This window comes from Pavona decussata, unplaced genomic scaffold (genome assembly GCF_977016875.1).
Source record: "Pavona decussata unplaced genomic scaffold, jaPavDecu1.1 SCAFFOLD_58, whole genome shotgun sequence".
Lineage (NCBI taxonomy): Eukaryota > Metazoa > Cnidaria > Anthozoa > Scleractinia > Agariciidae > Pavona > Pavona decussata.
The window spans coordinates 4,212,282-4,235,455 of record NW_028145480.1 but is presented as its reverse complement, the minus strand read 5'-3'; the positions used below and the strand labels follow the sequence as shown (position 1 = coordinate 4,235,455).

General features: G+C 39.1%; 1 protein-coding gene across 1 annotated transcript in view; it reads right to left on the bottom strand.

The window, feature by feature from the left end:
- Window positions 1–883: 883 nt before the first annotated feature.
- LOC146479782 (uncharacterized) overlaps window positions 884–23,174 on the bottom strand; it is a 29,424-nt gene continuing 7,133 nt past the window's right edge. The window contains exons 9-20 of the mRNA XM_085110304.1: window positions 22,813–22,971; window positions 22,309–22,372; window positions 15,830–15,855; window positions 14,125–14,210; window positions 13,034–13,208; window positions 11,935–12,087; window positions 11,052–11,285; window positions 10,540–10,686; window positions 9,747–9,977; window positions 8,840–9,016; window positions 2,539–2,680; window positions 884–947 (exon numbers count right to left, since the gene is read on the bottom strand). Coding sequence (XP_084966430.1) covers window positions 884–947; window positions 2,539–2,680; window positions 8,840–9,016; window positions 9,747–9,977; window positions 10,540–10,686; window positions 11,052–11,285; window positions 11,935–12,087; window positions 13,034–13,208; window positions 14,125–14,210; window positions 15,830–15,855; window positions 22,309–22,372; window positions 22,813–22,971 — 1,658 coding nt within the window. The remainder of the gene's footprint in view (window positions 948–2,538; window positions 2,681–8,839; window positions 9,017–9,746; window positions 9,978–10,539; window positions 10,687–11,051; window positions 11,286–11,934; window positions 12,088–13,033; window positions 13,209–14,124; window positions 14,211–15,829; window positions 15,856–22,308; window positions 22,373–22,812; window positions 22,972–23,174) is intronic.

Genomic DNA, 23,174 nt, shown 5'->3' with positions numbered 1-23,174 from the left:
AAAAAATAGAAAAAACAGTGACGGCCCCTCGTGGTGTGAAAAACACCCGAAATAAACATGGTTCGCACCTTCTCGTAAACTTCGTTCTGTTCAATTCGCATCAAAGAAAACCCAGTTTTCTTCTTGAAAATTTGCTTTTGAAATGTTTATTAAGTATCTGAGTCCAAAAATACTCCAGTGGATGAATATTCCTGGTCATGAGGAGCCACAAAAAGTCTCAAAAATTCGCTTCCTCCAAATTCTGAATTTGGCGCACTTTTTTAATAGAAAATTTCGCGATCCGGTAAAACACTAAAACCCTTCAAGTTTACAATTATAGATTGAGGAAGTATCGCTCTAAAACCAGGTTTAAAAAATAGCTTCGGGCTTTTTACCAGCGCCGAGCATTAGAGGTCTCAAAATCACGAAAATCGCAATATCAACGTGTAAACAAACTGCACACGACTGCAACCAAACTAAGAGAAACTATTGAAATTTCATGTAGTTTACCTCGGCATTCGGCTTTAAACCACCAGTGAAAGGTCATGTTTCGCTAACTGCAATAAAGCATTGTCTAAATAAGATATTTGGTTGTGTTTGTATCCTTTCATTATTATATAGCCATCTTGATGTGTGAAGTCAACAAGATAAATTATCATCACTTATTGCGATGGAGCGACAATAAACTCAAATGACTTACCATCGGACCACTTCTTTTCGACTTGAAGATCGTTTAAAATGGAGATGAGTTTGATTTTCTTTGAATTTCGAAACGATTTTTTTGTTTCGAGCTGTCGTTTCGAGATCCGTTCGCAGGATTTACTTGAAGCGAAAGCGCTCGTGGATTACTGTTCGACTCTGTTTATGGCATAAGTCACGCAATAAAATGTCACGCTTTTTTAATTCACGTGACGTTAGGTTTGACTATGTTGGGTGAAAAACACACGGGAAACGTGTGTCCTGACATGCTGAAAACAAAAAACAAATTAAAAACAATGAAATCTTTACCAAAGTGTGGACAGGACCGATGATTTATAGCCGAATGTTTTTAGCATCTATACACACCAAAAGGACTGAGCCACAAAGCAAGCCTTGCTAAAGTATGTTACTCTGCATTTTAATGAGGTGAAACCTTGGGGAACACTTTTCTTGTTAGAACCACTAAGTATTAACGCCTTGGTTTTCGCCTTCGTGCAAAAGTCACTACGGTCTAATCCCTGACTGTTCTCTTGGGGATGGGACAAAACAATGTTATCAGCCAGAAAAAATCACTCCTCACTGCTGTCTTGCGCATCCTTGACAAAGAGAATGCAGTTTGTCGATGTATGGCTTTTTCCATTGAATTGTTACAGCTGAGAGGTCAATGCCAAAGGAAATACAAATTTCCTAATGGTAAATGAAAAAATAGGGGTTGGGCGGGGATGGGGTGAGCGCGTGCTCATTTTCCCGAACAGCGGCGCGTTATCGTCTTTTGATTCATCATTTACCAGTGCTTTCTTCGAGGCAACGTGCAAGAAGAAACCTGCTGTTAAGGTTGCTAGCTACTTCAGCACACATCAATCATTGATCTTGAACTGGATCATTTGTCACAGCAATACATTGTAATAAATTAAATAATGGTTTGTTTCACGATGTAGTTACTCAAGTTGTAGATCGCGACGTTTCGACTGCTTCTGCTAGTCTTCATCAGGCAATGAGGTCGACCGGATCACACTTCAGTATTTATGTCACCAAGGTCTGATCCTGCAAGTGTCGCATAGAGGGTCTGCTTTACTTCCGGTTTGCTGTCAAATAGGACTTCTGAACTAGAACCGAGTCCTTCGTAACGCACTTGACTTGAGTATCCATACCATATCTAGTCTGTTGCTCTCTTACTGACTATGCTGACCACCGGTAACAGCGTGGTTTGTCCCGCAAGCTTCTCCGCATAGTCGACTGAAGCTCTGTCAAAGGACTTCTCGTCTCGCGCTCTAGGGAGAGCTGGTGTCGGCCATATGACAACCGCTTCCATCACGTCTAGCTGTCATTTGACGTCATCATACCCCGTTGCGGACCCCAGAGGAGACATGCTTGAACGTACGATCTCTCCTCGGAGTCTCATAGCCGACATTGCCATGCTTTTTGTACTTGTGAAGTTATGGAAGGGGATTCTCTGCCCCTCTCCGTCTCCAGAAGACAAAAAAGAAAAAAAAAGGAGTTCTAGATAGGATTTGAGCTATGTTGACATGCGAAGGAGTATACCATGTTTACTGAATCGCACACTTTGGTTTTCGGACAACCAAAACTGATAACTCTTCAGGTCGCTCTAGGACGTCGACCCTTGCAGCATCTTGGTTGATAGAGCGCCGGCATGTGGGCCTTCCATGACGATGTAAAGATGTTTGCCTTTGCTTGCTTCACAGTCAATGCAAACTCCTCTTTAAGTCCGTTTAGCACATCAACAGTGTGCTGCGACATCAGAATGTTTATCACTAGAGAGCTCGCGACGCAGCGTGTCTGGTGAACGTATTGCGCGAGACAGGGCGCCTGTCTCATGTGGTGTCATTTCTTGGCATGTACCTGACAGGAGCCACCCCTTGTCCACCATCAAAGTTCGTCCGCTCGCATTTTCCGATGAGCGTTTTAAGCTGAGACCTAATAGGGCTGACGTCTGTAGGTGCCAAGTGCGAATTTAGTGCGTCTATAGGCCTAAATGTAGCTCCTGATGTGATATAATAAAGTTACTTTATGTTCCAAATCTGAACTGTGCAAAAGGACAAGCCAAAGGGGCTCCTATATGTTTTTGCGGCCGAGCCTTTCACACCTAAATTTTAACTCTTACTATCGTTTCACACATACTGTGTACTATGAGTAGAAACCCCCCCCCCCCCCCCCCATCCCCCCAATCCCCTCGGGCTCGATCCAATGCTTGCAGTTTCTGGTACTGTTTTTGGTGTCGCCTCGGTAGCTTTCGCAATAGGCCCGCGGTCACGGCATATACCTATGCAAAAGATTGCTAAGCTCACTTATTGATTTATGTAGGGATTAGTTTAAAGTTTAAAACACCGGCGACGAAAAAGACAAATGCTAGTCACGTTTGGGTTATACTCCCAAGCAGCCGCTTTTAGGGGAGCAGGTAATACGATGTCCCCTAAAATGACGACTGCGTGGGTCCAGGCTACGTTTGGATTGCACTGTTTCCAAACTAAATTGGCCCATTGTTCGTAAATCAGTTACAGAGGAGGCCAGCGTTTATGACAAAATTAAGGTGTACTTACCAATTCAAGAGCCCAATGGAATCAGTACACCGGTTTGTCGCAATAAAGCTATGGACTCTGACTTGCCTATTCCACGGTCTGCTATTCTCACCTTGTCAGTATTGCAGTATGCTAAGAGAGCCCATGCGGATCTCGTCATCGGTTAGCACCTCTGCACCGGCCAGATGGGACAGGTTAGACTTTTTCAAAGTCCGTTTTCGTGGGAGTCCAGTCAGGTGCTCGGCTCACGACTCCGTCGCCTTGTTGGTCACTCTTTCGGTGCATAAGAAGTCGACTTGTGGCAAGTCTATAATGGTTTACACAGAAATGTAGCGGAAGAAAGAATCACGCGCGCGCTAAGATAAGCTCAACTTCGGAGTAAACATCACTTATTCGAATACTGCTAGTGTTGTTCCGAAACGTGTTTGTTTTGTGAAATTTCACGAGGTATGCATTAAAGGGCCCTAGCCAGCCACGCCTTTGTTTTTGTTTATATGCGAGAGTTTGGGCATTATATTTTACTCGGAGCATGTCGAAATGAACGAAATCACTGTGAAACTACTAAAGATAATGAAACATACTTTCAGGAACACAAACTAAGATTTAGCTTCACCATGCAATATCAATAATTTTGATGGCATCGAAAATGGCGGAGGCTGACTAGGGTCCTTTAAGTTTGTTGTTGTCTTAACGGTTTTGCACTAGAGTTGCACCAAAGAAAGATTTGAACGGTTTACTAAAACACTTTTTTTCTGTTTGACCACCTTGTCAGATAATTGAAGCATCCGCAAATCCCACAAGCTGATTTCACCCGGTCACAACCGAAATGGCCGTTAGGATGATTGAAATTATCAGAAAATTCTCTAAACGCAGCGTAAATACACAAATCTACAAGTGTTTTATAACATAGAAATTTTGTATATTTGGTAATTGTTCCAGCATCATCATTGTGTGTCCATCGGATGCGTGACGATATTTCAATCAGAACAACGGCGGTGTTTATAAGAACACAACAGATCATTGTAACTAAAATAAACACATTAAAAAAAAGTGCTACAGATCAGAGAGAATTAACGATTAAACAGAAAACTGAACTTTTTTAAAGATCTTGTTAACGAAGAATTGATGCACCCAACCCTTTTTCAGGTACTGTTATCAGTGATCACGGAACTCTTTATCTGTCTGTATATCTTTTATCTTGTTTATAGCTGTTATTTATGTTGGCAAACCGACACATGCGAAAAGAACGAACGTCATTCTGGTTGAGAAACTAAAAAAGTTCTCGTTAAGTCACAATTTTCTTATATCACCTTATACCGGTATCTGTTCAATTTCCTCTCGTTAAAACATCATTCAAGCAATTATCCTTGCTGAATAAACCATTCACGCACACGCCATGACCGTCGTGAAATAAACAACCTGAATCGAACATCACTGTTCACGGAGAAATTCAAAAGCCGCGTTAATGCGTGAACAGTCACGTTTGGATGTTCAAATAACTTTAAAGGAACTAGTTTCAGACGCCCTGATGTTTGAATTTTTTTTTTTCGATTTTGGCCATATGTAAGAAAAACCAACACTCCGAAGGAAGCCGTTGCGTGACCGAAACAAGTACAGTCAAAAACAATCGAAGACGGAAGATTATAAAGTCCGGCGGTTTCTGAGATGACTGTGGAGAACTTTAAAATTAGATATTTCTGTTAATATTTTCTTTGAGCCGACAAGGTTTTGTTACTGTCAAAGGATTTTTGCCCCTTCAATTGGCATTTGCCAAGTGACGTGAATGCGATAGCAGAAGTCATTAGTCACTGAAGGAGATCAATTATCAACCCTTCGAGCTATAATGGCTTTGTATGGTGCATTAAGCCAAGAAACTGATACTTAGATGACATCTTATTCAAGGTGAGCTAAATATGAGCTTTCTGTTGATTGGTCCATCGTACTATTGAGGGAAACAAGGAAAAAAATTACAAGAGTCTTCGGTGATTTTGACAAACATGTTTATCGCTTACAGTTGTTGACAGATAATGTTGCAATTATCGGGATTTTGAGAGCGTTAGTTCTCAGCGCTGATAGAAAGCCCGAAACTGATTTTTAAACCTGCTTTTAGAACGGCATTTCGTCAATCAAGAATTCTAAATTTCAAGTGATTCGGTGTTTTACCGGGTAGGGAAACTCTCTCCTGAAAAAGTGCGCCAAATTGAGAATTTCGACTGAGCCAATTTTAGTAACTTTCGGTACCTTCCCCATGACCTTCAAAACTAAAGCAGAGATCTATTATTGGCCTCAAACGATTCGTAAACACTTCAACTGCACATTTCCAAGCTTAAAATGAGGTTTTTTATCTATGCGAATTAAACAGAGCGAAGTTGAGAGAAGGTATGGGACACGTCTATTTTGGGTGCTTTTATAGACACTTGGGCCCGAACACATTTTATTCAATTTTTCTGGGTTTAAAAAAGAATTCCGAGAAATCAAAACCACCACGTTACTAGAACTACCATAGGGTATCCTTAGTCAATTTGTGAACGACTTTCATTTTTTATCATGTGCCACCCCTCGCTCGGTGTTAGTAGACATTCCCTCTTAAAAACCGTTTTACAGTAGGCACAATAAACGTTTTTTGCGATCTTACTTGTAATTTTTTGCGGTGATTTTAAGGGTGGTTTCAAAGCGCCTTTGTTACTGAACCACTGGTGCATGATTTTCGAGGCACAGAGTCTTTATTTACTGATATGGAAAAACGCCGTTCGCTAAAGTGAGTGAAGGGTTAACGTTTGAAAAAGAGCAAAGGAGACAAACACCGTTCGACATTTTGTTCAATTTTATTATCTCCTTCAATTTCTTGAGTATTTATGCTTTAAATCAATTGTGAGCTGTCATAGTTTCAAAGCGGCTATTATCACTGAGGCGATTACCACCAGCAACTGCGTAGTGAATGGACTCTCATTCCTTGTCGACGCTTGGAACTATATTGAATAAAATGCACAACTCAAGTGAGTTTCAAGTATCTCGATAGGGTTGAAAAATTGGTGGTTTACTAGTACTATAGAATATATTTTAGTTAGTTATTGGAAAGGTCAGAAAAGCGAAGCATTTTCAGGGAGTATGACATGAGGCATACAACTCTAAATTTTTAAAATTTATTTTTATGCAAATTCACAGGATTCAGTAGAGTCTGTCAATGACTTTATTTGGGACAAAAGGTTAAAGACCTAAACGGGGTTAGGGTTTTTTTTATTTTCTGTAAAGTATAAAATTAATAATCAATGATCAACGCGGGCTTGATTTCTTCGAAGTGTTCTACCATTCGAGGAACAAAAATCAGCTGACTCTGTGCGCAAACAGTTGAAGGATCTTGGTAAGATGTTAAACATCGACTTATGCCCAGTCTTCATCTCTCGGAAAGTTGGAGAAGATCTAGATCTCAAACATAAAGAAATCAAGCCCGCGTTGATCAACAAACAATCAGTTGTTTACAAATTTGAATGTGGCTGGTGTGATGCCAGCTATGTTGGTTACACGCGCCGGCATCTTTACCAACGAATCGATGAGCATAAAAGATCTGGATCAATATTCAATCACAGCCAAAGTCAACATCCAATTAAAAAGTTTAGTTGCTTCGCAACGTGTTTACATTCTTTCACCCTTACCAACAAATCAACAGGTAATAAAAGCCATAAATAAACTCTTCTACAACTTTCTCTGGAACGGCAAAGGTGATAAGATAAAGCGTGATGTCATTATTAACAATCACGAAAATGGTGGTCTTAAGATGATCGATATCGAATCTTTTGGTAAAGCGTTAAAAACTACTTAGTGGGTTTAAAAATTTTTGGACCGAATCAACAACAGTAAATGGAACCTTTTCTTTGAAGTAGAGCTTCAAAATCTGGGCGGGACTAGCTTCTTCTACTGCAACCTCGATAGAAAGATTTGCAGGGTTATGTCCAGTCTGGAGATGCTTTTCTTCTAGAAGTCGTAAAAATTTGGGCAGAAATCAACTTTGAAAACAAAATAGGTTCTTTTAACCACTTTCTCTCAACTAGTCTCTGGCATAACTATTTAATTAGAATAGAAGGAAGGCCAATCTTCTTTAAAGAATGGTCGTCAAAAGGCATACACAAGGTATCGCACTTAATGAAGGACTCAAACCGTTTCATGTCATACGTTGAATTTAAAGAATGTCACGATGTAAAAGTAAATTTCATATCTTTCTACGGTGTACTATCCGCTCTCAACGCTTTAAAATCGACCTTCAAAGACAATTTGCGAGATAATACTACTATTTATGAGGACCCCGTTAATCGATTCTTAAGATATAAGAAACCGAGTAAGCTCGCATACGAGAAACTTGTGGCTTGTAAGCAGGGTTCTCCAACCAAGAGTCAGGGAAGGTGGTTGACAGACTGTGGTTTGGTAACCGCCTTTTCTGTGGACTGGAGGGCAGCCTATAAGCTAGCTTTCCGATGCACAAGAATTACCTGTTTAATCGTTTTTCAGTTTAAGCTTCTACCCAGAAGAATCGCAACAAATGATTTTTTATTTAAAATAGGTTTGCACGAAAACGACCATTGCAACTTTTGCCAAACTGAGACAGAAAGTCTAATTCACCTTTTCTGGTTCTGCCGCAAAACTACTGCTTTTTGGCAAGTTTTTGGGAATAATTTGATCCAAAAAAAAATTGGGGAAGAAGATTCCACCCGCTCCCCTGCAATGGTACTGGGCATACAGCCAGACACGTCAAACCTTTTAAAAAGTACAACTGAACTTCGAATTTTAATCTTAATCACACGCAGAAATGCGACATTTTGTTGTTGCGGTCGATCACGTAAACGCAGCAGCTGTAGCAAATCATCCTGAATTTTGTTTCGTGTCAAATTCCAAATTATAAGCCAAGCAACCAGGTTAAAACGAAACAGCAACAACGCTAGATAGAATTACCCAAAAAGACAATATGAAACCATTCTTCAGTCTAGAACAGTGCCTCCTTCAGCTACCGCGCATACGTTCTGCGCACCTAGGAAACTGATTTCTTAATGGCGGTGTCTGCTAAAACAGAGGAATGTTTGACTGGTTTATAACTGTGCGGAAAAAACAGATCTTGCCAAGGGTAATTGGTAAGCGTCAGTTTGTGGAAAATGTTATACATTGTTTGGTATTTTAAAGCTTTTAAGAGTTATTGTTGCTTAAAAATCTCTGAAACATGCTTGGTTATCCCCCCACTTCCCGCCCAATTTTCTTTCTGAATTCCAGTAGATCTGCTTTTCCCGTGTAATTAAATAAACAGAAACACCAAGCAAAAATGATTTATTAATCAGTAAATGATACAGGCAGACTCTGTATGAATATGCCTGTGTCATTTACTGATTAATACATCCTTCTTATTTATTCACCAGGATTAACATATTCCATCACATTATTTCCAACAGTGAACAAGTTGGCCAATCTTTGAAAGGTATTCTTAAGGTCACAATCTCGATTTGTTGGCGTTAGAAGAATAAAAGTCGAGACACATATATATAAGACAGTTCCCAGCTTGAAATCTTCAGTGCTCAAACCACCAGGTCACGCTAACACCTGGCTAAACTAAGCCGTGACATTTTACCCCACTCTATACTCACCTGGGGTGTATGTAATCTTGTAGACATAGTTTGCCACAGCTCCACCCGCACACAGTGTAGAATTGCGACGGCACTGGGTCGGATTTTGAACGTCCGCGACGTCACCTTCATAGCACTTGGAAGATACACCGTGTAAACTGTATCTTCCGACTGACGCCTCATCACTCCAACAAGAACCTGAAAGAAAATGAGGGAAGTACATCTTAACCGGGTTACCAGCGACATGAAAAGGAAGCTTAAGCAACGACGACGGCGACGGCAACGATAACGTTGCAAAACAATAGGTTTAATGAGGAAAACAATCGCTCTGCACCTGGGTGAGTTTTGAATTTTGGTACATTTCTTTGCCATTCTCTGAAAATGAACAACCGAACTTCATCATAAGGTTTTTTTGGAAAACGAGAGTACACGACAGTGAATTTTTCATTCTCTTTCTTAACTCGAACGCCACTCCTAACAATTTGGTTCCTTTTAGTTCACTATTTTTGTACAAGTTGAATCGGTTGAAATAATTGCGAAGTAGCACAAATAAGATGAAGTTATATCTTAAAGTAACGTTCTCGTTGGCGTCGCCTTCGTCGTTGCTTAAGCTACCTACTAATATTTTACAGAGTAACATTACAGATTGCAAACTGATGAACGTTATAAAATCTCAACTGATTTGAGGTTTATCCTAATCAACAACCACAACCACAACCGAGAACAATGGAACAAACAAACCGCTGAATGACTAACTTTCAGGTAACATTTCCAAACTTTCACCATCTTGTGTAATTTTGCCATTTCTTTTGGCTGACGTTTATTCGCACCTGTGAACTGGGCTCAATATGGTTTACTATTGCAGATACCTATCACATTCCCCCTTTACAGTCAGTAAGGAATTCCATAAAAAGATAGGTTTCCTCACCCAGATTGTTCACACCAAAGTATTTGTATCCTCTCGCCTTTGCAGCCCTTGCGCACTTGCAAAGCAACACGGGAAACTCTGTCGCCCAGCTCTTTGGGTTAAGCAGATGTCCTCCAAAGACTGAACTTGAAGGATCGACTTCACTGTAGATTTCGTCCCTCAGTGCTCGCTCGCCATGAACTTCGTTGAAGCATCCAACAGGGCTGATGCCGATTTCACAATTTTTCTCCTCTGTGAATGCAATCAAACCGCACAAAGTTTAAAGAAGAGTTCGGAGAGCAGAGTGTAGGGAAGAATGGGAAAGGAAACATTTTGGATATGTTGGATTTTTCTACAGCAGAAAAATGAAAGAAGTGTAGCTATGGGACAACAAGAAAAATGGAAGGGAAACTTTTAGGATATATGTGCATTACTGGCATAACAAACGGAGATCGGATAGTATGGATGGAGTCTTCGTTTTACCCATCCTTATAATTTTATGATCCACAGTTCATTTCCCTACGAAGATGAAAATTACTAGAGAAAAAAAATCGCTAATTTTTTTATGATTATTCGGGAAAATAAGATCTTAGAAAGGCCACTGAAATCCAAAAAGACGATTAGGGGTAACCACGCCTTTTACAGAGGTACTTACCTTTCAATTTGGGGGAAAATGCCACACAATGCCAAGATCTCCTTTTCCCACAGTTTAGTCGGTCATAAACCGCAAAAAATATCTGAATATTAGGAGGTACCGTCTTTAAAAGTATAGTTACAAAAGGATCAATAAAAAGGGTTATTTCCTTGGACTTACTTATTTTGTAGACAAAGTTGGCAAAATTCTGTCCGACACACAGTTTACTGTACGGCTTACAAGGTTCATAGCATTGGTCTGTGCAGCTCTGTGTCGGGCCATCCATGGCGAAGGTGTTTAAGCCATTGTCACCACTCCAGCACTCCCCTGAAGAAAACAAAAACAACAAGCACACACAAATATTTTGTTTTTGTGCTTAGATTTTTGAAAACAAACAGTCCATATTCCTCTATCTTGGTTATAGGCTGATAGTTTTGGGACCAACTGTTATTCAGTAATAATGGATTTGAGCTTGATATAGCAAGAATTGGTTTTACCGAAGGTGTGTGTCATCTGTCAAAGCCGGAATGTTTCACCAAACTCTGTGAGCTAATATCCATTAGTGAAAAATTAGTGCCGGCTGTTTCTTTGATGCATATCAGTTTACATGAAATTGGTCTACACGTTCTACAAGATGTTCCCGTTGCGTTCCCCTGAGAGAAATATTCATACAGAAACGCAATAGTCCCTACCATAAAACTGCAGACCAAAGAATGTCCAGCCTTTCTTGTTTGCAATCTTAGCGCATCTACAAGCCAAGTCCGGTACATAAACGTCCCAGTTGGTCCAGTCAATGAGCTTGCCACTAAACCTTGGGTGGAATACATCCCGATCGTTCATCAGATAGGACGGCAGCGGCCTCTGAGATCGATGCAGATCCTTGAAGCAGCCGACCTTCTCGAATTGGAGGCTACAGGTCGTGTCAACTAACATGAGGTAAGAAAAGAATGTTAAAGTTTGCACACACATACGGTACTCCGTACAATTACCAACTCAATGCAGTTGCCATGTAACTTTTCCGGCGCAAAGATTACCTAAAGTTACAGAATGACGCGGCCAATAAAAGATTTGCCACAAAAAAAGCTGTGAAGTTTATGCAAAACTTATTTTTGGCGTGAACCTCCTGAGAAAGAAGAAGCCAATTCATTCGGCCTTTGGGGGAACTTTGAGCGAAAACTCATTTACACGAGAGGTAAAATCAACATGCGTACAACTCACAAACGTTTATTATTATTATTATTATTATTATTATTATTATTGTTATTATTATTATTATTATTATTATTATTATTATTATTATTATTGTTGTTATTATTATTATTATTATTATTATTATTATTATTGAAGCAAGTCTCCTTTACAGTTGGTGTATAAATACCTGGAAAGAGATAGACAGTAGGTAACAACTACAAGAACAACAACGACGGCAACGGCCTAAAAATTATGCTCGTACCGCAGATCGTCAAGACGAAAACAATTACGTCAATCACTAAAATAGCTTCTCCCAAAAATGGCAATAGAACGATTCCGATATACTCATAACTTCAAGGATTATTTTATAACCACTTAACTTACCAAGCTCATACACCATGTTAGTGTAAAGCCTTCCCATGCAATATCGATCAAATTTTCCACAAGGTTTGTAGTCATCTCCAATGCAATTAGAGGGATCAGCATTACCCAAAGCTGAATATCGGTGCTTGGACTTGTGACCTGCCCAGCATTCTCCTTTGGTTTCCCGGAATAAAAAAAATTAAACATGATGTGTCATTTCAATGTTTTTACGTCAAATACGAAACGACAAGCGCCTCACAGAAGTTTGCCGTTTCATAGTTCCGAAGAGATACCCACCGAGATAGACCTTTGGGTGCCCCTGAAGAATATCCCCAACGTTTTGGCTGCATAGGTTTAAGGTTTTTATTATTATGCACTATTTCAATGGCTTACAACAAAAGGAAATTACAATATATAAGAAAAGTAACACAAAGACAGCTTAAATTTCATAAATGTGAAAAGTAAAATGTGCGCAGTGACCAAAGGAGCTTAGGCTTTCGAGTTGGTCACTGCCACGTGCAACTAACTGGCGTATAACGTGCAACTAAACAGAGCAAAAAAGTAAAGAATAATAAAAGTGCAATAATAGAAACATACTACAATTTTTACATAAAAAAACAATAGGAATGATAATTAATAGTGAGAGAAATACCTTTTAAATACCCAATATTCATTGGGCATTTAAAAGGTACAATTTGTACTGCTTGTCGAAGCTATTAATGAGAGCTTTTTTAATTTAGAGGGAATTTTTCCCAAATTTTAGACCCTGCAAATGCTAAAGTGGCAGTAATACTATCCTTGCGTTGTGGTTTCTGCAGAAAATTCTAGTTAGCTGTAGGTCAATTTACTTGGATTTAATTGTTATCCTTTTGGTCTACTGTCTACTGAAGTACGAAATAACGAATGAATTTAACATAACTGGAACCTTGTTGAATACATCAACTTTAGAGCTAGCTTCCGGTATGGAAAGATCGAGTTAAAGCTCACTCAACACCACGTAACATCACTCAAGCTGCCAAAAAAGTCCAACTTGTTGTGTTCAACAACTGAACTTTTAATTCAAAACGTTGAATCTGCTTCTATCTGGGTTTTCAATGGCAATACCTTAAAGTGTACTAACCGTAAAACTGGAGCCCTATGATATCATAGCCCAGCTCTTTTGCTTTCTTCGCACATCGGCAGACAAATCCTGGCATGTAGACATTCCAGTTAAACCATTCGATCTTCCTGCCACCATAGTTGCTGATAGTTGGGTCACGCTCGTTCAAAATGTAGTTTGGCAATGTCCTCACAACCTGAAGAAGGAAACAGATATGAAAGGGAAATGGAATTATGTATTGCAGTGACGAAGCGGCCATTGAGCTCACAACTGGAATGGTCCTAGTTGTAGGAGAGTTACTCTCATTTTTATTCTTGTTTATTGTTCGCTTGCTTTTGTAATTCTTGAAAGACCACATAGAATTAACTTTGTGACTGTTACAGTGCTCTACAAGAGGCAGAAATTTAGAAGCCCGGAAGATCTTCAAACCAGACTGTCACCACCTAGCTCACAAAGGAAGGCATGGCAAACCTCGTAATCCTTCTCGTGCCTTCTCGAGCACTCACCTTATCTTTCGCAAAGACCAACACACTAAAACACGAGCCGAGTTGTAATTGCTCGATACTGGAAACATAATAAGAATGTGGAATGCTCCACCAGAAGCAATAGAGGAAAAACGTCCTTAAAATGGAATCCAAGCCTCGAAGAGGCCGACACGGAATATTTCATTCATCATCTAAACTCAGGACTGCCTTTGACCTTTTTTACATCAAAGCATGCAGGAGTTTACCTGTATATGGGCCAATTAATTGCTCTGCCTTAAATTTATAAACTCATAAAAAGGCCGAAGGCGCTTGACCAACTTTTAAGTAAAGTCAAAATGGAACGTTCGCTTGTTGTGCGACAATCTCGCAGCAGACGTTGCATGGCAAGCATTATCGGCAAACTTTCTCACCCAGAATTTATTTGGGTCGGTACAAAAGCGCAAACGCTTGGTGTTAAAAGAGCGGAACCAAAGTTGCTGGAAATCATAGTTGGAAAACTTGTAAATAATTGATTTGGATCCACCCAGAATAAAAAAAACGTTTGGTATCGGAGTAAACATTGAAACCAAAGTTGCTTGGCAAATAAAGCTAGGAAAACTTGTCAAAACTTAATTTTGGTTGACCTACCGAGTCTTTGTAGCATCCAAGGCGTTTAAAAGGCACATCACATTCAACTCTGCAGATGTTTGTTTTTCCCGCTTCTGTGCCCACACCTGACAAAAAGAGGATTAATATCTTAGCATGAAGTAACCACTTCAACTAACACTGAACACTTGTCTAGCTTTCCTTCTTCCATACTTATTTTATTGGCATATTCGCCTTAACCATACTTTCTTAGACAATTGTTCTTTGGAAAGACACAAATGCCCATGCCCAAGCTAGTTGTATTGTTTAAAGTAACTACTTCAACTTAAAATGAGCACTCGCCTAGCTTTCTTTCTTCCTTACTTCTTCCATCATATTCGTCATAACCTCCTTCTCTTTGCGAAGGCGCAAATGCTTATACCCAAGCTATTTGCTCTTGATTCATTTTTAATTTTGGCTTTTTCTTTTTTAGAAGATATTGCCCTCACAACTTTGTATGTTTGAATCCCTTACATAAGGACGACGATGCTCGTTCTTAGAACAATTGTCCTCTGCGTTGACGCAAACAAATTACACCGCTATCGCTGGTCACCCTCGGTTACAGCCAACAGCATATCCATTAGCCCATTAATGCCTGGCCTCGGATTTTATGACTTCCTGAACCTAGTGGGGTGGGTGTTGGTGTTCGTAACTTCAAGAACATTAAAGCTTTAACAATCATAATGAGAGGGTTTTTTTATGGCATCCAAAATTGTTTCCCTTGAGGCCCGCAACATGGGAGATAACGTAAAATAACAGCTGTAATAATATCATTTGTTTCGCACAACCCCCAGAAAAAGCTAGCAAGCCGTAGAGATATGGGAACTAATTTATAACCACTCTACGTCAAGACGAGTATTCAACATTGTTCAAATACCAAGCTATTTTTCTAAGCTTTTCTCTTCGAATAATCAATTTTTAAAACTAATCGATTTTGTAATCGTGCACTGAAGTCTTTTTCAAAAATTATTGCAGTGTTTCTTTTTTCCGCCCTTTCTGGTAATCACCTGATATCTTAGGGTTCTTGGACCATTTTGTTTATGAGAACAGGTTAAAATTTCAATTTCAGCCCATATTTTTCCCCCAAACCATCCCTACGTTCTAGCGTCTTAAACTAGGGGCACCTGACAGTATATGTTGGTGGATGCATGTATCCGTTCCGATAGTCGCAGAAATTCACATTTAATCGTAAAGAAAATCAGCAGTTTTCTTCGGCAAATTGCCCACTTCGCATTTCAGTTCGTAACACTATAAAAATAACCTATTTCCTTTTCGAAGGGCAAAATATGTCATTAAAAATGGGAATAAATTCAATTACCTAAGCATCCTGCTAGTTAAATTTTCAGCCAAAGTATCGACGCAGATTAATGTGTATTAGCTTGCACAAGTAAGCACAAACTGCACAAGTATTCCGTTCCCTGAAACTTTCTTCTAGTTAAATTTCCAGCTAAATTAAAGCGTCCAAACAGATTGATGTGTATTACCATGCAAAGGTTGTGTTTACTGAAAAGGTCACAAAACGATCTGAGAACAGAGGCGACATCATTTTAAATATTCCGTTTAAATGTTGTTGTTGGCCAACCCTGTTTAACTTATATGTAGGCTTTTTGAATCCACTATAAACTGCCCAGTAGCACTTCATGATCACGCGCGATAACCAATGCTCTGCAAATGCGCGCTCAGTTAAGATAATTGGCATGTACTCAACTGTAAAGAAGCCAAATCATGAGGATCCTTGAGAATACCATCTTGTCTCTTGCTCAGCTCCTGTGATTTCCTTTAGTGCTGATTACCTGTAAGCAATGCAATAAAATCAGACGAGAAGTTATGAAACGAATTGTCACATTTTCCCTGTAGCTAGCCATTTTTCGTCGTTTTAATCTCTTTATCGTTAGGTAGCCTCAAATTAAAGGGAAGTTGTCACGGAAATTTGGTATCATTTCAATAACCCTAATTAGGAAACATTTTTTGTATCAAGAGAATTCTAAAATAATGGCCCAGTTTTGCCATAAGTTACCATCCCAGTGTAATGAGACTGTCGTGTTTTCTCTAGCAATAGATGGGCTGGGCCGACATGATTAATTGCAACTTGGAAATGTTAGGTTTTCAAGTTCTCACATTTCGTCCCCAAAAGGCGCCAGAACTGTTCACGAATTGTTTCTTTCAAGATTTCAATTGATTTCGTTCTCTCTCTTGGTGTTCTGGAATTGTTTGCAACAACGTTAAGGTATTGTTGCATAATATTCACCAGAAAAGGTCAACATTCCCGAAACACTTCCCCTTTAGAACAAAAATGTACAGTACATGGAAAAAAAGAAAACTCAGGAAAACCAATATTGTGTCCGAGTAAAGGTGTTAATAGGAATTCTGTCTTGGTTCGAAGTTAAATTTAGAAAAATGAAAGCTATTTGAATATATTCTCTCGTTTTGCAACCGCAAATTAATCCGCAGCAAAACTAAAATAATATGGTAACTTTAAAACGCGAAATTCCATGGTGGATTTCTTAACTGTCGTAAAATGTGGATGTAGAAGAAAATAAAAAGTGTTATTTTCTCAATTAGAACACCAAGTCAACATATCATACGACTAAATCTCCTCGGGAGCTTTGAAGTATTTGTTTGTTAGATGACTCTCCCAGCTGAACACACACTCTAACAATGGCGTAATTTCGAACCACAGGATTGGTTTAATTGTATAACGGCAGAAAAAATAAAGCATTGAAGAATTTCCAAAAAAATGGAGCGGCATACAATATTTTTCTTTCAAGTTTTTTTTTTTTTCAAAAAGAAAAGAAAGCAAAACATTCCTTTTCTAATAGGAACATAATTGTCAAACACTGTGACAAAAAATATTCGTTAGGTATGAAAAAAATATACCTACTCAAACTCATAATTACAGAGTAAAAATTAATTAAATTGTTACGAAAGGCAAGAAATCATAAAAAATCTAAGATTGTTTGATAAACGGTACCTGAATGTGATGCCCTTTACGCTTTCAGCTTATTTTTTTTATTCTCTTTTGCTACGCTCAGCCGAATAGAAAACATTTCTGTTATAAGTTATACGTAAACAACACAACAGTATGTGGAGGGAGCCGCCAGCGATCGACTCGAGAAGTTTATCACAACAGTTACAGTACAGTGATATATGCGTTTAGTTGCAGCGAAATATGCACATGGTAACAGTGATATACGCGTATAATTTATTACAACAGTTAAAGTACAGAGATATGTGCGAAAGCTAAATATAAGTGACAACGTCAATAGAGGCAGCGAAAAAGCGAAGCAAACAACAGCATGTAGAAATTTCAATCACACCAAGCCAAAGTAAAAACGATACTGTAAGAAAAACTATGTACCATCTTAGCAAATAAACAAGGAAAAAATAGCCTCGAGTAAACCGGTCGGCGTCAAGTGGTGTGGTATTCACAAGGAGTGGTTTATAAAGAGACTGAATAACCCAGTGGGAATACATAACAATACAGGCTAATAAACAACTAAAAGAAGTACATTCTTTTTACTCTTTCCATCGCCAAAAGGTACGTGTAACTTGCTCTAAATAGAAGGACTGAAAATAAAACTTTCGTTTTGAATATAATACAAACGCAATTACTTTGATTTATAACGGTTTCATCGCAAGCTGATGTAACTGAGGTTGGAAAAGGCCTATTTTAAACTATTAAAACCTACCTTCAGAGATTGTAGTTTTAGATCAATCCTTGAAAAGAGAACACGCTACCACAACACAACACCATACACAGCACTTTGAACTCCGCCGCAAAGTGATTCACTCCCACTTATATCAACTGCAATCAAGATCTATTGAAATTGCTTGAAGGGGCTCGAATTAAAAGAACTAAGAAATAATCTCCTTTGTTTGCGTTTAGTGGCGGACGAGAGAAGGTGTGAAATTGTAAGGTCGAGTAAGGCCTCTCAACAATTTTCCGTATACGTCTCATGCCATGTTCGTACAATATGGATAAAATTTCAGACTGATATCGTAACAAGCAGTCTTTTCAAATCTTGAGTAAAACGTCGGTAACAGTGTAACACGTCGCGTCCATATTAGATCCGGGTGTCCGTATTAAACGGGCTCTTAGAATAAGCGTCAGACACAGGTTTTATCGAAACTGTCAAAGCTAAAATGTATAATTGAAGAAGACCAAGAACGATGCTAAATGTCTTAATTGTAATTTAACTTCACACTGTAGAAACCTTACGCTCACTTAAAGTGCCTGGCACTAAATTTAATGTTCTCTCTGTGGTTCAAAAGCGACTGACAACATAATGATTAAAAAAGTCGATGTCTTTGCTCTGCACTGGCATTTACAGATATAGTGGTTCAGCTAGACGGACATGAATACCAGTGTAAAGACGAGAGCGTGTCACTTGGGTCATGGTTAATTGTCCGTTGTCCGTATTAACCGGGCAAATGTAAGGGGAAATATATGAAATTTTCGTCGGTTGAAATACAGCTTTCCCTAATAAGCTGGTGTCCGTACAGCACAGTGCCACTGAACTCGTAGCTTATGTGTTGTTGGGAAGTGACTAATTTCAGTTTTTTGGTTTTATTGGGCTTGAATGCTTTAAAATATGATTTATAGCTAAGCTCCGTGTGCGCTGAGCCCCATGGGTAAGAGAAATTGGTAATGCATGAATTCTAGGAATTTTGGTTAGTTTATGACGTCACTTCCGTCCGTCTGTTCGTACGCAGCACCACAGGAAAACCAATATGATTGGCACATTCAAGTGTGTGAAGCTGTGCTGCGGCCCTCGTTTGTTTGGCGGGAAGTTGCATCGCCAACTGCTTTTAAGAAAACCAAACGAAAGTTTGAAGACAACAAAATACTAAGTCAATTTATGTATTCATTTTAGTGGCCAACAGCTGGAGAAAGAGCAAGACAATCTAATAGCAGCGGGATAAACAAATCGACTAATTTAAAACGGCACATCTTCAGAATGTTGAAGTGAAATCATTTTACTCTGATCCAGCACGTCGAAACGTTGAATTTTTCCTCTCGAAGTGAGACTTCAGTTTCGCTCACTTAACGTTGTAAAACAGTTATATACGCAACTTAGGCAATTGATCATTGAATTGTGTGAATTCGTGATACACCCATAGAGGCGATGAGATGAAAGTGAATATATGAAAATTCATACATTTTAATTGGTAGAGCACTGCACCGGTATCGCAGTGGTCATGGGTTCGAATCCAAACCCGAATTTTTCAGGCTTTCTTTTCGCAACTGCTAAATCAGTGAATTGCCTGTATAACTGCGATGATCATTTACTTATTCATTCATTCTGCCACAGTTTAAACTTATGAATTTTGGTACCTGTACTTTCATCTTATCACTTCTACCACTTCTACCATAGTGCGATGTGGAATAACTCCTTCGCCAAGATGTTGGTGGTGAGACTGTATTCTACAAGCACTGGGCCAAACTGGGGTGTATAACTTAAGGTGCATAATTAAGATCACACGAATCATGATAACAAGGTTACAACGTATAAGGAATTTAAAGCTGTTTTGCCTCCTTTCTCGAATTCTTTGGAGTGGCTTCGGCCATAAGATGTGATAGGAAGTTTCCCTAAACAAACAGCACGCGGTGCGAAAGATCAGGAAAATTCAATACGAAAACTGGTTGCGCTACCAAGACAACCAAACTAGCCTATAAAGTTTTAAAAGATTAATTAAAAAAATTTTCCTATCCTCAAAAGAACCAAGGAAAATAGGCAACAGACTGTTGAACTCGAGGTAAATCTATCTACTTCCCAGATTATCTACTGTGTCAATGACTGAAAAAAAAAAACAACAAACATACAGCTAAATCTTAATATAGAAAAGTTCAGACTAACATGAATGCCTTGGGCCTTGGTCTAAGAAGAAAAACGAACGAATTCTTATTTAACCATAGTTTGTTTCTTGTAAGATATCATGTCCAACCATTATCAATTCCAAAAATGTCTCTTCGTGAGTGAAAGAGTATGTGGAACAATGCTTGCATTGTGATCGCCACTTTATTTTATTTTATTTTATTTCTTTACTCTTCTGTTCTTCACTTAAATCAATAATTGTCTTTTGTTGTAGACGTAGAACAAAGAAACAAGTAAATATATATTCAAAAGAAAATTATGCTACTCCTGATTTTAAATTGCTAGATTGTTTTGGAACCTTTCCCAGGAGTTATTACTCAAATCTTATTTAATTAAAAAAAAAATTGAGCGGCCTGCCTTTGTATTGTCTCTTCAGTGGCCTGCTACTCTTAGTCAAATCCACGAGCAAACAGTTTTTACAACAGCCAGCCTCAACCGCCAGCACACCAAAAAATGAATAAATGTTGTTGTTGTTCTTGGTTACTTTTTTCTGGTTTTGTCCAGCCCAGCAAAATGAATGCAAGCAATAACTTGTGAAAAAAACAACAACAACAAATACAAAACCATGAAGTCACTTCCCAATTACTTGAACAAATATAATAACGCTACCGATGCTCTATTTAGTAAAGGAAAACAAAAAGAGCTGTTGATTAGAAAAGAATAGGTGATATGATTGCATTCAACATGAAGAAATTTAGTAGACAAAGAGCTATCTGAATGGGACGAAAGACTGTTATATTTGCTAGAGAAGTAATTTCAGAAACTCGTGCTTCGTCTTTCATTTCGAAGCAATAAAATCACTTGGTCCGCGGCCATGTGCTTTCATCATCTGTTTTCTCGTATTTGGAAATCTCATGAAACACCTGCACTCGTTTATGAAATATTCCCGATTAAATTGACCACAGGAGGTTATTATCAAAGCGGAGTAGACCTTACTTCTGAAAAGACGAGGAATAAGCAAAAAGTGTGAAGCGAGAGTAAATAAAGCTTCCCCCTCTAAAATTACTTTTTAAAACACTTCGATAATGATATCTTTTGAACAAAATTAACACATCGACACACGAATTTGTTCGCCAAACACGCCCAAGAATCAAGAGCGCGGCCGCCGTTTCATCGCAAGGGTGAAGTGTAAGTGTGAAGCCCGAGTAAGTAAAGTTCTCCACGCCTTTAAAATTACTTCTTAAACAGTTCGATAATTATATCTGTTGAAACAAATGAAAGCATCGACACTCGAATTCGTTCGCCAACACGCTCAAGAATCAAGAGTGCGGCCGCCGTTTCATCATTAGGGCTATTGTTTAACTTTATCGCACCTTGAAAATTACTTCACACATCTGAACGTTAGATTGACAGTAGCGAAATAGGACGAGGAGACGCTAGTATTCCCAAAGCTAAATCAGTGGACCAATCAGATCCCGTCAGTTCTGAACGAGCACTTTTCTATGCCGAGCCTCACCAAAACTTGGAACTGTAAGTAGATGTCGCGGAAAACAATAGTAATTCTGCGCGATGACATTTAGTAGCCAAAGAGCTATCTGAATGTGACAAAAGACAATTATATATGGTCATGTAGCGAGAAGAACAGATAACCGTTGGACAACCCGCATTACGTTCTGGACGCCCCAGGGACATGTAAGGAACCGAGGAAGACCAACGACGAGATGGAGGGACGACTTAGATAGTCTCCTAAAGCACTGGCACCGTGTCGCGCAAAACGTGGTCCAATGGAGGTCAATGGGGAAGGCCTACGTCCAACGACGGACATTTAGTGGCTGAAACTACTACTAACTACTACTACTAAATTAAACACAATGTCCCCTTTACAACGTAGAATTGAGTAAAGCGCAATGGACACTTTTTCACATGTTCAGGACTTTAATTGAATTAACCCAATGGGAATTACATTTATCGCTGCACAGCACATCCTAATTTCTTTTAAATTCGTAATGTGTTCTTTATATTATAATCCTTTTTAAGTTAAGAAAATTTTAATTTTAACTTAAGTCCTGCTAATGTATCTCGAATAATTCCATTTTTCGTGGGCGCTGTCCATGTCATAAGGTCTGCAAGATCCTTGTCACTTCTCTTCAGTGGCTCAGCCTGTGTATACTGAAGAAAAAATGTTTTTTCAACAGTATTTAACAATTTGCAAGCAGGTTATTGCTCCAAATGAAGAGAAAAGGGAACGTGAAAATATATTAAACGTGCATGGGACACGGCTGAAGCTCAGCCTGAAGGAACTAGGAGTATTGCTACTGCTCTCTGGCTGGAATGCTAGTCCATCGTAGGGTTACCCCCAGCAGTATTTCACCGGTATCCATTTATACACCTGTATGAAGAGATACAACAATGTGGAGCAAAGTTTCTTGTCTCATCTAAGGGAACAAAAACACAGCAATGAAGACCAACCTAGCCTAGAACCAACAGCCGGTCCTCCGATCTTCACTATTGTACGATCGAAAGTCCGCTGTTCCAGCCACTACACCACCCGGCACGCCTCCATAGCCAGAATTCTTACGTTTTCTTTCTTTTTAGATGTTTGTTTCATGTGTGGTGAATAAAAGAAATCGAACAAAATTTTACAAATGTGTGTCTTTCTACCCAGCCAAACATTTTATATGTTTTATCGACAGAGCCGATAAGGTAATGATAAACTTAAAGAGAATCGAGTACTGACGTTTCGAGCGTTAACCCCTCTTTAGATCAAACCCGTCATTAATCCAGGGAAACCACGTCATCCCGGGAATCTCTTTACGGTTGCAAAAATATCTTATCAACTTTGTCAATGAAGCTCGTTACTTATACATGTACTTACCCGAGTTCACCCTGTACACGTAGTTGGCATCCTTGGACAAGCTTCCGCATAGCTTGGAACCACTAGGGCATGGTGCACCAAATTTTTCCTCAAAACATTGGTCAGACGGACCGTACTTGGAGTAATCGGTTATGGTTTTTGTGCTACGAACGCATAGACCTGAAAAAAGAGAATGTAAGACAAAGAAATCACTTCCGATGATGCACTTTCAGTTTCACTGCGCTGTGTTTAGTGCAATGGAGAAAAAGCGAGCACTCTACTAATGAAGGATAACTAAGAGGGGGAGGGGTTCTAAGGTGTATTAGTGAAGGGGGCGGGTATATGAGACCAAGTTGTTAGACTCCCTAGAATGTCCTACCAGA